Below are 14,217 nucleotides of genomic sequence, written 5' to 3' on the forward strand. Positions count from 1 at the left end.
AGACATGCATGGCTGTGGCTTAGTGTTACACCATTTCTACCAAGTTAAAAGAATCACAATCCAAAACCAAGAATCTTTTTTGGAAGAAGAAGGAGAACATGAGAACATAGATTCATATTTGGTGAGTCTATATAAAGAAATAAGGAAGGATACAATGGGGTTTGGGAGACCTGGAATAGGGAGGGGGCTGGCAACAGTGAGGGAAGTGAGAGTTGTGTTACTGTATACATTTTTATTATCATTTTGCTTTTTGTACCAATAGAAACAAATCACCTATTCCAAAAATTAAGTTTCTTAAAAATGATAAAATAAATAGGGTGATAATGAAAGCAAAGAGAAAACTTATATAAATGAAATGTTGGGCATAGGAGGAAAAAAAAACTTCCTATCAAAACAAAGTCAAGAATATGTATGATAATGAATACATCTGTCAAATGCCAAGTCAGGCAAAAACTGGGTGGTGGGTACCTAAAACAAACAAAAAACTAAACTTGCCACCATGGAGTCAATTCCAACTCATGGCGACCCCATGTGTTACAGAGTAGAACTGACCTCCATTGGGTTTTCTTGGGTGTAATCTTTACAGAAGCAGATCACCAGGCCTTACTTCTGTAGTACTGCTGGGTGGGTTCGAACCACCAATCTTTTGGTTAGCAGCCTAGTGCAAATCGTTTGTGCCACCAAGGGACCATTGGGTACCGAGTACTTGTTATATTGTTATCTTTATGTCACTTTTGTGAGATTGAAATACTCCCCCTCTAAAAATTATTCCATCAAAACATTTTATACTTAAGCCAAAGGGGAAAATTTTTATGAAAATTGAAGCCATGCATGGCAATCGGCATTAATTGCTTGCTTATTATTTTTTTGATATGGTTTCAATATTTACAAATGAGTATTCACTCTGATAAAATACACATAGGCGTTGATGAAATATTGCAAAGTGTGCTGTTTAGAGTAAGAAATGAATAAGGAAGGCAAGTTTCTGCCCTCAAGTTTATATTCCTAAGCCCTGTAAACTTAATGCCATAGTTGTGGTGCCTTTCCATTTTTGAAAAAAACTTTAAACAGTGTCCTCTGTTTTCCAGAGACTTTCTTCTTCTCACATTCTGGAAATTAAATCCAAATCAAGCTCACAGTGGGTTGAGACAGTTCTTGGTCCTCTTTCACTGGGGCCCACAGGATGTCCTCAGCTGACTTCTAGTCCCATAGTAACCTGTAAGACCAGGGCCAACTGTGCCCCGGCCACCAGGGCAAGGGATGCTCTAGAGTTTGATTTGGAACCTGAAGGGTATTTTGGACTCAGGGTAAATCAGTGGAAGGAAATCCTTTGTCGGAGGGAGGGTGCAGCCTATGATCAGATTGAACAGACTCAATTCCTTGGGATTGTTTAGGACTATACAGTCTTATCCAAATCCACGGTTCTGGATTCTCTTTTGGGGAGTCATTTAGTAAGTGAGTTTAGGTCCAATGAATTTAGCTGAGGGATCTAGCCAGGCAAACTTTCCCCTGCATTTTAACAAAGGTTCAATGGTGGTGGAGCATAGTATACCACCAGCACAATACTCCTAGTTCTATAATCTCAAATGGTTACCACTTAAAAGAGTTTCTCCGTGTTAGACCATGAAAAGCCCTTTACATACACAATCTTCAGTTCCGACAGTAACCCACTGAGACTTGTTACTGGCTCCATTTTATTAATGAGAACAACTGAGGGTTAGACGGTTTAAATGCAAAGTAAATTACTTAAAGCCACACAGGTTGTTGATGGCAGAACTAGGATTCAAACCCAGGTTTGTCTGACTCAGGAGGCCATGATTTTTAGACTACAGCATGTGGCCTTTAACATAATGACCTTTTAGCCTTAGTCTGGCTCTGGTTTAGCTTTTAGTTTTAGCATTATAAAACTAATTATACTAAAGATGACAGATCCACATATACTAATTTATACCTGGGCTTATTTGAGATTATTTATAAAGACAGATGGTAGTAACCTAAAAGCAATTTGGTTGGAAACGCAAAACTCTTCAAAAGATTACCAATATATTTTCCTACACGTAAAAAATGAACTAAAAAATGTAACCAAATTATAACCCCAAAGAAATGCATAAATCTTACCACCTTCCTCAGGTTTCATGTCTAACAGTTCATCTATAGATCCTTTTGTGGGGTAGGAGAGAAAACAAAATTGAGTCAGTTCTTTATAAGGAATTTGATTCAAATGATTAAAATTGAGTAGTTTTCCTTTATCTAGATTACCTGAGCATGCATTATGTGTAGCGCTTTTATCTAAGGCAGATAAAATACTTTCTCCATCTTCAGCTGTAAATACAACATGTGCAACTGGTTATGCCAATTCGGAATGGTGTGCGTGTTCATACACTACTGCAGTGTAAGGTAAGTGCCCAGCTTCAGGGGGCGATGGCACCCACAAATTCACTCATGCAGAAGCAGGGGTCCTCAGGTCACATTTTACTCCAGCTGTTGGCTCTCAGTGAATTTTTGCTGAACTGAACAGCCCTGAATCTTTGATTTGTTTTGTAGATAACCCCGAAAACGGTATTACACCGATCTAACAATCCTTGTGTGGCCAAATGTACGACTTAGGTAAATGAATATTCCTTGGTGGTGCTAATGAACTTTAGCCATATGGGCCTGGCTAGAATAAACAGGCAAAAAACAGCCTTAAAACTTGGTTCATTCATATGTACATTAGACTTTCTGCAGGCGACAGAATAAAAGACAGATGATACTTCATTACATTCTGTGTATATATAAAACAAGGTGATCGACACTTACAATCTCAAAATAGCATGCAGACCCACAAGCGACTATATTGCACAAGGAAAAAGAAAATTCGATCCCCCTGTTCTGTTACAAATTGTATAAATACATAATTTATATAGATATGTAACTTGAATACGAATGTAACAAACTGGAGTTTACATTTTCCCACAGAATTAAGATTTTTCTGTTCCATTACACTGATTCCTATCACATCAGTGATTCATACTATCGGTATTACAGCTCTGACAGGGACACCAAGGCCTGGAGGGCTTGGATCAACATAGAGAACTCACACGTGGCCAATGAGATCTGGCCCTGCCTGCCTCTCTGCCTTCTTTTCCTGCTACTTGCTTCCTCCCTCACATTCTCAAACACTGTTTTTCTGACCTTCTCCTGGCCTTCTTGGTTCATAGGCCTTGCCTACCACCACCACCACTACCATCAGTTGTGGTCAATTCAATTCTGACTCACGGTGACTACATATGTGTCAGAGTAGAACTGTGTTCCACAGAGTTTTCAATGTCTGATTTTTCAGAAGTAGATCACCAGGCCTTTCTCCTGAGGCATCTCTGGGTGGATTCGAAACGCCAACCTGTCAGTTAGCAGGTGAGTGTGTTAACTGTTTGTACCACCCAGGGACTCCAAACAGTTGCCGTTGAGACTGTTTCTTTTTGTTTTGACAGGTCTTACACTAGTACTTCACTTAGCTAGTTCCCTGATACGCTCAAGCAGATGAGGTCTCCCTGTCATTCCTGTTCCTAGCCCTGTACTTCTCCCTTGTAGTTCTTGGCCAAGTTGGAGTTGTCTAATTACTTGTTAATTATTAGATTAACACCTGCTTCCTCTTCAGACTATAACCCCAACATGGAAGGGTCTGAGTATTTCTGCTGTACCAATGTATAAGAACCCTGTGCTGGGCCTGGCACAGGAGTGGCTCACAATGAACATCTGCTGAACAAATGAACAAATATAGGAATCAATGAAAGCATATATGCATAAACAGACGACACGAAGTCAAGGCATAGAGGCAAAAAAGTTTGGGTTTTTCTGTCAAAAGGCGAAAGAAAAGCAAATGAAGGAGAAAAGAAGAAAGTAGGTGAAGCGAGTGGTCTGAAAAGCGGCAAGGAAGACCAGGAAGAGACGGCGAAGGAGAAGGATGGAGCAGAAGGGAAGTTCCAGGATCTGTGTTGCCACCCTGTCTCCCTAAAAGGTTGCCATAGCAAAGGTTGAAGCAGGACAGAGGCAGAAACGTTCTCGGGAGGACCAGGGTGGGCAGAGAGTTGACGTAATTTTAGTTCTCTTCGTAACACCTTGAAATTTTTTTCTTGAGTCCCCAAGAATTTTGAGTCCCAGTGTGAGGCTCAGCATTACATCACAGTTTAACCACACTTTTCCGCATACCTTTCCGTCCCTTTATAAGAAGAGGGACCAATGAGAAAACTAGCAGGAGACAGAAATCATTGATAAGGCTTTCACAGCACACTGTGTTATCCACCAGTGCTCTAATCCCATTCCCTAATACAACAGGTTCAATCAACCTGAGGAATCTGGTACCATTCATTACCACTGCAGGCCAAGGTGTCACCTGGCAGAGCAGTGTCTGAGCTTAGCTCTCCCCATTTATTCCCAGGAAGAGGCCAATACTCAACCAACCCCACAAATCACCTAAAATCACACCTACCCTATGTAATAATGCATCTTTACTAAATCTATCTCTACTGCCCAAAATGGTTAGAGCTAAAATGGTAATAGCAGAATTTTTATCATTTCTTGTGAAATGAACCAGCTTTCTGCCAGGTCTCAACTGTAGTGCTCCTTTGAAGGAATGCTGCTGAAGTGACTAATCATGGTGACTTCTGGTTCAAAACATACACCCTTTCTGAATAACACTAAAGGGTCGGCACTGATCACATTTGAAAATTAAAAATTGCAATTATAGGAAGCAAAGGCATACAGCCCTTTCTCGAGTAGAAAAGAAGACAAGACCTAGAAGGAGCACCCCAAAAAAGAAAATGAGTTGGTTGTTGAGTATTAAGTAGTATTTCAGAAACAATTCTAAATAAAATCAAAACTTACTCTTAAAACTAGAGGATTCCTTGCTCTGGCTTTCATCGGCTAATGAAATTAACCTTAAAATAAAATTAAAAAATAGTTTAGTAATCGAGTTCTGCAAATGGTATATTTATGATACACCAGACTTTCAGTATAATATCTACTTCACATATAACAACATCACCACCCACCCACCCACACACACCCACAGACGAAAGGGCAATAAATAGTTATTTACATGCTATACACTTTCTGAAAAAGAAATAAGGTAGCTGTCTTTCTCCTGTCCCAAGGCTGGTTAGTGGCATTTTAATATACGAATTTGGTTTTATCATAAGGTAAATATTCTTTAAATATCTTGGTAGGCAGTTAGGTATTAACTAAGATCGATAGTTATCTCTTTTAAAAACATGGTAACTACTTGATCAGGTGGTTACCCCGGTTCCTGGTATTAACAGGAGAAGACACCCAGGAGGTCAGTTAAACTACCCAAGGCTGAAGGCAGGTTCACTCTCAAACCTAGACGGACTGTTGCCTACTTGACTCTTACCATACAGTCATGGATTGAATTATGTGCCCCCAAAATGTCTGTCAGCTTGGCTAGGTCATGATTCCCTTGTATGATTATCTACTATTTTGTCTTCTGATGTGATTTTCCTATGTGTTGTAAATCCTTGTATGATTATCTACTATTTTGTCTTCTGATGTGATTTTCCTAGGTGTTGTAAATCCTATCACTATGATGTAATAAGATGGATTAGTGGCAGTTATGTTGATGAGGTCTACGGGAATAGGTAGTATCTTGGGCCAATCTCTTTGAGATGTAGAAGAGAGAGGTGATTGGAGAGACATGGGGACCTCATACGACCAAGAAAGCAGGGCCAGGGGCACAGCATGTCCTTTGGACCTGGGGTTCCTACGCTGAGATGCTCCCAGACCAAGGGAAAACTGATGACCAGGATCTTCCTCCAGAGCCAACAGAGAGACAAAGGCTTCCCCTGGAGCTGGCACCCTGAATTCGGACTTCTGGTCTACTGGACAGCGAGAGAATAAACTTCTTTTTGTTAAAGCCATACACTTGTGGTATTTCTGTTACAGCAGCACTAGATAACTAAGACATATACCTTTACAGACAGAGACATACTCTGAGGCTCATTAGTGCCGCCTCACCCTTACCTATTGCTTCTGGACAGTATTCTTATTAAATTTTCATGGTCATTTTAGTTACTTGATTACACTTTTTGAGCTTTTAAAAATGAAGTACTAAAATATTTGAGAAATCTGAAATTAATTAAGATTAGTCAAAAGATATCCTCGGTAGCTCTCTTCTGAGTAAAGGCTAATGCTTTATTTTGACTGTATTATATGGTGAAAAGGTTTCAGGACTCACTCTGGGCTCTCTTACTAGACAAGGGATTGTGGGCAGTTCTTTCACCTCTCTGAGCCTCACTTCCATCATTTACAAACATATATACAATAATACCTATATTGACTACATTGAATTGAGGGTTATCATGAGAATAAGTTGAGATAAATAAAGCACTTAGCATTGTTCCTAGCACATGGTAGGTGCTCAAAAAATGGTAGCTAGCATTGTTGCCATTGCCAGGAATAGGTTACACTGGTTCTCCCTAAACTAGTCAATTGTCCTGGATTCAGATCACACTCTATAGTTTTTCCTGCTGTGAAAACTTGTCTTTGTTCTGCACTAAAGAAATTTTCTAGTAACTGCTTTAAAATTAAAAATGGGCCAATACTGGCAACAAATATTTTTGTGGAACAAAAAGTACATTTGAAACTTTATTTAGAAACATGGAAAACAATAAGCCTGGTTTACCATAAGATTATCATTTAAGCTTTTTTGTGTGTGGAAAAGGACTCAACGAATGTAAAATAATCTAGCTGCTTTCCTAGGTCAGCCAGTTCAAAGATTGACTCCTGCAGGCTCAACAGAAAATGACATAGATTCACATTTAGGCCTTCTTGCTGTATGAGATTAGGAACTGTTACAGATTAAACTGTGTCCCCCCAGAATACGTGTGGTTATATATGCCTCTATGCCTGCAGTTATAATCTCATTTGGGAATGGGTTGTCTTTATTATGTTAATGAGGCAGGATTAGGGTAGGGCTATCTTAAGTCAATCTCTTTTGAGATATAAAAGAGATTAAACTCATGCTAGCGGAGATGGGGGAAGATCAACGCCAAGCCACACGGAGATCTCCAAGGAACCGGGAAACAAGCTGAAGGGACAAGGATCTCTCTCCAGAGTTGAGAGAGAAAAAAAGCCTTCCCTTAGAGCCAGCGCGCTGGATTTAGACTTCTAGCCTCCTAAACTGTGAGAAAATAAAATTCTGTTTGTTAAAACCGTCCACTTGTGGTAATTATGTTATATCAGCACTAGATAACTAACACAGGAGCCATGTGCTATATATGTTAAAAAGCTCATCTCAGTATTTAGAACTGGGGGTACCTTCTTTGTAAAGAGGCATGATACAAAGATGGTGCAGTCACTTCCTGCACTCAAACCTGCTCTCTATCTCACAGAGGAGAAAACAGAAATAGTCTGAATGGTAGAAAACAAAATGTCAAAATCCACCCCCCCAAATGTGGTCCATGTCACTGAATTATACATACAAAAAATGTTGACATGGCAAAAGTTGTGTTACATATATACTTGCCACAATAATAATAAACCCAGCTCCCACCATTTTTGTGTAATAATGCCTTAGTACTTTATGTTACAAGGTGATTTTACAGGTTATCGCCTTCTATGAGAGAAAAGCCAGGGGATTTCCTGTCTAGGACATCACCATGTAGGTGACAGCAAAAAAAGAGCCAGATAGAATCCAGAAGTCTGAGAGAGTAGGAAGCTGGGACTGAGGCCATAAGGCAGAGAGCCAGGGAGGGCTAGGCACATTTGCCCTTTCTTCCCCCAGTCAACTCCCCACAAATGTGCCCTTCTTACATGCCCCAGAAATGGGTCTTTTATTGGGATGAGTAAGTCACAGTTCAACAGGAATATGTGCTGAGGAGCTTAGGACTCAATTTGAATATATCTACCCTGAGAGGTGAGGGGCTAAGCCAACTGCCCTGTGTCTGAGGCTCTCGCTAGACTTGGTTGGTGAGCACTGTGTTATCCTTACCTATGGGAAGAAGGGTAGACTTGGTTAGTGAGCACTGTGTTCTCCTTACCTATGGGAATAAAGACTTTGCCAGAAGTAGCATCCAACTTACTGATTTGGCTCCTCTGCCGCTTCTTCTGTACTTTCCTGCTGGGTGATCTTTTTCCTTTCTTCTTTCTCAACTAGTTTTTTCATAGGGTCTTGCAAACTCTTAATCACAAACCATAGATAAAGGAAAAATAAAGAAAAGAAAGATAAGTGAATAAAAAATTCAACTGCTGCTGATTCCAGAAACCAAATCTTGAATTAAGTGGCATTCGGAGGGTACCTTGAACCAATCATGTGGACACAAATGAGATTTTATATAGTGAAGCAACAATGTTTTCATATTCACCCAAGAAATATTAGACTATAAAAAAGAGTGGCTTTGCCACTAGATTTACGTTTTCCCTTTTCTAAGAAGTTACTCACAAGAAGGCCTCTGGCTATTACTAACTTTATTTTCCATCCCCAACACACAGCTAAGATAAACATTCTGTTCAGCTTGCAGCCCACGCGCTGACAATGTAGAAGCTTCCCCCCTCCCACGAAGATGAGACAATTTCATTTTATTTTTAATTTTCTTTGCTATTTTTCAATCTAAAAACAGCTCCTAGAAAACAAACCTTTTTAAAAAAAAAAAAACCAAAAATAGTGGTTTTAACATATTCCAACAACTTAACTCCCACGAGTGGACAGAGCAGGTGTATCCAAAGCTGGTGGGAATCTTTTGGTTTTTTTTTTTTTGGCACTTGATTTCTTGGAGTTACTGTTTTCAAAACTTATTAAATATTTAAGAAAGGATCTTTTTCCAGTACCTAGAAAATGCATACCAGTGACAAAGACTCAGTAAGAAAATGCTAAATATTTCCATAACAACTTAATAATGAATTATAAAAAAAAAAAGATCTTTATTTCTGAACCTAATTAAAACCAAAAAAAAACCACAACAAACCTGTTGCCATCGAGTCGATTCCAACTCCCAGTGACCCTACAGGACAGAGTAGAACTGCCCCATAGAGTATCCAAGGAGCGCCTGGAGGTTTTGAACTGCTGAACCTTTGGTTAGCAGCCGTAGCACTTAACCACTATGCCACCAGGGTTTCCCCTAATTAAAACACAGACTTACAAATCAAAAAGCAACATCTCAAGATACTTATCCTTTTTATGTTCCAAGAACTATTTAAAATCCTGGTCCTTCTTTTTGGTCCTTCACCTTTCTGGTCCTCTTTCCCATCTCTCACTTCTCTAATATGGCACACATACAGAAGAAGGCAATTAAATTTCATCCTCCAAACTGGATTGACCAGAAATGCCTGACTGGAAGGCTGGATGAAGATGGTGCTAAGGCTATCTTCGCAGAACAGAGCCGTGATTGATTTTGGTGTCTGCCATGGACACCAGATGGACAGTGATATCTACCTTTTAACTGCCAGCTCTGTTTCACACCCTGCACAGAATGGTTTTCCTAAAACACTCATGCCATCATGTTTCCCCTATTCTCAAGAAATGCTTTCTTACTTTTTCCTCTTCTAGCCTAAACCTCTTTATAAAGGTCTTCTAAATTTTGATTCCATCTTATTCTCCCACCTTGATTCCCACTGTTCCCCAGGCAGGAGCATTCCATTCAATTAGGCCTGTCTCCTCAATAGCCTCTGTGCTAGCTGTTGCTTCCCTATCTTTGTCCATCTCCTTCTTCAATCTAAAAAAGCCCTCTACCTACCTATCTGTCCACGCTTAAAAGCCCTATCAGTCTTTTCAAAGCCCAGACCAATTACCACTATTCCCCTAAAACTTCAGTAAAAAAAAACTTCAGTAGGCATGCCAAATTCAAGAAACTTCGTCTCCAAACTATATTCACAATTTTATTAATACTTTGTTACAGCTATCCTGTATTATGTTTTTTCAATTAAAAGTTTTTAAACTAGAAAAATTATAGAACCGCATGTAGAAAATCTGAAAGATAAAAAAAGGAAAGATTACTCCTAATTCCATTTCTCTAAAAGAATGAGTTGTTATTTTTGTATATTTCTTTTGTTTTATTTTCCTCCTCATACTACTTATACAATTTAAATCATTGTATCTATGTGTTTTTATTGACATTAGCTATTCTCTTAGCCAATATAATCTGTGTAGGGTATTTCACAGTTAATCAAAAAAGTTTATTAGGAGGGAGAACATAACAAAGGTTTGATATAACCTTGAACACTGAATACTGACTTTGAATAAATAAATGTGCATTCATCTACCAATATTCTGATATAGGGCCAAGGTATTCTCTTTGAGTATATGCCCCGTTTGACTTTTTGCCTCATTTTCTTGTACAAACCACATCCACAGACACTGTTATCATTTTTAATGCCTCCCTATTTCTGGACATTTGGATCAGTTTATCCATTCAACAAATGGTTGTGAGCACTTACCAAGTGCCAGGTGTTATTTTGGGTGCTGGGAATAAGACAAACAAAACAAATTAACAGCTAGTGATGGGTCTAGGCAAAGAATTAAAACAGGAAGATAGAAAGTGATTGGGTCATTACTTCAGTTCGCAAGGATGTTCTCTCTTTGGAAGTGACATTTCAGCTGAGAACTAAAGGACAAGAAGGATCCAGTCATATGCAGCTCAAGAGCAAAGGTGCAAAGGTGGGAATAACTTGGCTTGTTTGAGGAACAAGACAAAAGTCCCCCTGGCTACAGTGTAGTACTCAAGAGTACGCGTCTTATGAGGATAACGAAGTCACCAGGGGTCACACAAGTAGAACACAGTATGATGATGGGAAGTTATTAGAGGGGTTTTAAAAGTTCTTATTTTCAAGTAATTTGAAACATATAGAAAAATGGCAAGAATACCACAAACAACTCCCCTACACCCTTTACCCAGATTCACCAATATTTCACATTCTGCACCAATTGTTTCATCATATTTTTCCTCTCTTTGTCTTTCTAATGCATGGCAACTAAATGAAATACATGATCCTTGACTAGATCGTGCACTGAAGGGAAAATGGTACAAAGGACATTATTGGGACAAATGAGACAACTGGAATATGAGCTGTAGTCTAGATTTTCCTTGATGGCTATATACATTATGATTTTTTATATACCGCAAAGCATCTGGTAAAGGCTGGGCACGTGTGTGTGTGTGTGCGCGTGTGCGCGTATTTTAGAAATGTGCAACCATGAAGAGTTCATCAGATGTCACAGACTTATTCTTTTCAATAGACCTGCCTATCACAGAATTTTCTTTCCCTCCCCTCCCCTCTGTTTCTCTCTTTCTCTCACTCTCTGCCCCTGCCTCCCCACCTCCCTGCCACACACACACACACACACACACACAACTTCCAGCAGTTATATTCCCCACAGAGTAGCCCAACTCTGGTTAGAGTGAAGCAGGGCTATTTTCAGCCAAATGACTCCAAGGCTCAGTTTTAGAGTCTGTGACACCTGCCCAGGCCTCCGGGTTTACTCAATTATCTTCTCATTGCATTCCCTTTTTATCAATTGGTGTGAGGCAGGGCCCGGACAAGTCTGCTCTCTGCAGTGTCTTGTTGCCACAACGCTTGCCTAAGCCCCCAAGATGCCCCTGACAGCTCCATGGTTATCATCCCTCTGTCTCCAGGCTGACCTCCTCTCAGAACCACAGAGCAGCTCTCAGAGAATCCCTTTGTAATGTAAACCACTCATTCCTTCTTTTCAACTCCTTTCCCCTGTTGGGCCATTAGCAGGGACTGAATTGTAGGCTCCCTGTCACCACAATCACAGTAAACAGTCTCTATTGTGTTTCAGCAACAGAACGGCTGCAATTTCAATTGCTACTTTATTATTAATAATTCCTTTGACAACTGATCTTCTTTACCTACTATTACCATTGCCCCATAACAGTCCGGCTGTTGTGGCTTATGAGAGGTGCTAAATATATACTTGTTGGTTGATTAATGAATGTATGTAAGGTTAAACTAAAATTCTACACCTCTTTAGACAGGAAATTCAAAGGCTCAGGAGAATACATAACAAAAGGTTTATGAAACCGCAAGCAAGATTAATACTGAGCATGGGCTTCTTTAATATGTATTAGGATTTTGAACCAAGGGCCAACAGCCATATCCATTTATCATCTATCTTTATCGAGATATAATTCACGTATCATAGACTTCACTCATTTAAAGCATGCAAGTCAATGGTTTTTAGTATATTCACAGGGTTGTGCAACCATTACCCCAACCAATTTTAGAACATTTTCAAGGGGCATCTCTTGAAGGAAGAAGGAAGGTGTTTTAGACAAAATTTAACTAAAAACTCCTCTATACAGAAGGGGGAGGGGAACACATATGGAACCTGTTTCCTACAAAAGATGGTAACATTTGAAAATCAGGACTAGAGAAACATTGAAACTTACATTATGGAGGACAAATCATGTCCCTTCTCATCCCCCAAACTAATTCCTGGGTGCGACTGTCCGAGGCATCGTATTCTTCGTGGCAGACCACTGCTCTCCCCAAGCTTTGATGACAAAGGCTCAACTGGGGGCAGGGGGTAGAGGTGAATTCTTTAGATTATTTTAAAGTCAGCTTTTTTTTAAAATAAACTCAGGTGCAAATCCTTAACCCTACAGCATCCCTCCACGTCAGCGGTGGCAGCATTTTCGGTGTGACGTGCTCAAGCACCGTGAGTCTACAAGACCTGCCTGCTTTTGTACAGTCAGGTGGAACTATTTCCAATCACAGGCTGATGGAAGCCACATTCAAATCCAGGGCCCAGAAGTGAACTCTGAAGTATTTTGTTTCTAAATCCTCAGCCCACTGGGCCCTTCATTAGGGTTTCTTGTGAAAATCCGCAGTACAGTACCATATAAGACTGCAAGGTTCTTTCTCTCTCTGTTAGAAGCTGCACTGACATACTAATAGTTTCCACCAACGCTTAAATGGTTTCAGGAAGCACATACACAATATATACGATCAGCATGGCAAAGGAAACGCGCAGACCATGCTCACGAAAGTGTCTTAGAAAGGAAACCGAATAATATCATAATGGGAGTTACTACTTCCTGTATTAGGAAAATAAAAGGAACAGCAACATCTATCTGAATGAAAGAAAACTACTCAGCAAAACAAATGGCACAGACAAAAGGCGAGCAGCCAGCCTTAATACAACATCCCAAGGTTAATGTTTAACTCTGACAACTGGGTAACATTTTCTTCAATCCTTTAATTATGACATTTAATTTCCTTATGCTTCTTTCCATTAATTATACTCTATGTATATGAAAGTGCTAAATAAATAATTGTGTATAGAAGGAGATAAAAGTGCTCACAATAATGGGGCATGCTTAGAAGATGCTGAACTCAGTTTGGTGTGTGCATATGTGTGTGTTTGTATAGTTAGTGGCACATGAATAATAAAAAGCAGAGGGTGTGATCAGCCACACAATTATGGGCGTTTAGCACACATCCCTCTCCACCATGCACTTATACATTTTTAAGGACACTATAGAAAGAACACTATTAATCTAGCATCAGAGGTACTCTTCAATGGTCCTGCAGAACAAAAAGTAAAATAGTGAGCTTAAAGAAAAATAAACACAATCATAAACAAGATACACAACCTAGTTCTTTAAAATAAGGTGGAAAATTGGTAATGAGGAAGCATAGTAGTGTCCTGGAAAGAGGCGTCCTTTGGAAATAGACCAAGTAGTGCAGTGACAGGGACAAGCATCTTCACCTCTTGGGGGCCTCTGTGGGATAATGGAGGTGATGACAGGTATTACTTTCTTGGAATGTTGTGAGAATTAACTAAGATAACGTTTCTGCACAGACCAGGCTGGTAGTAAGCACTCAGAACGTGCTTTCTTCTCAGTGACTTTTAAAGATCTAAAGAGAATTAAATATCTTAAGTGCTCACCCTGTGCTAGGCACTGCACATCTCATTGTTTAATCCTCACAAAACACTTCCTGGTAAACACTGTATTCCTGATCCCCTGATATAGAAATTGTAGCTCGGAGGGTGAAATAACTTGCTTAAGGTCGTTCAACTACTAACTGGTGGAATCAATACTGAATCAAGCTCTTTAAAATTCTACAACCAGTTAAGAAATATTATTGAATAGCCAATTTAAGAACATTTACAGAACACCTCCTTCACGTGAAATGCCATGGAGATGGAAAGAACGTTTTTCCAAATTCTAAAGGAAGGGTTCTATGTTTCCAAGTATCTGAGGG

General features: G+C 39.6%; 1 protein-coding gene across 11 annotated transcripts in view; it reads right to left on the reverse strand.

Moving 5' to 3' along the window:
• The window catches only part of ICA1 (islet cell autoantigen 1), a 144,875-nt gene that overhangs the window by 21,051 nt on the left and 109,607 nt on the right, over positions 1–14,217 (reverse strand). For 8 of the 11 annotated variants that reach the window (XM_049893308.1, XM_049893307.1, XM_049893316.1 and 5 more), the window contains exons 9-12: positions 8,076–8,173; positions 4,864–4,916; positions 2,260–2,322; positions 2,119–2,160 (exon numbers count right to left, since the gene is read on the reverse strand). In XM_049893308.1, the coding sequence (XP_049749265.1) occupies positions 2,119–2,160; positions 2,260–2,322; positions 4,864–4,916; positions 8,076–8,173 (256 nt within the window). The remainder of the gene's footprint in view (positions 1–2,118; positions 2,161–2,259; positions 2,323–4,863; positions 4,917–8,075; positions 8,174–14,217) is intronic. The other 3 variants (XM_049893311.1, XM_049893309.1, XM_049893312.1) reach the window with 2 other exon arrangements.

Source organism: Elephas maximus, chromosome 8, assembly GCF_024166365.1.
Source record: "Elephas maximus indicus isolate mEleMax1 chromosome 8, mEleMax1 primary haplotype, whole genome shotgun sequence".
NCBI lineage: Eukaryota > Metazoa > Chordata > Mammalia > Proboscidea > Elephantidae > Elephas > Elephas maximus.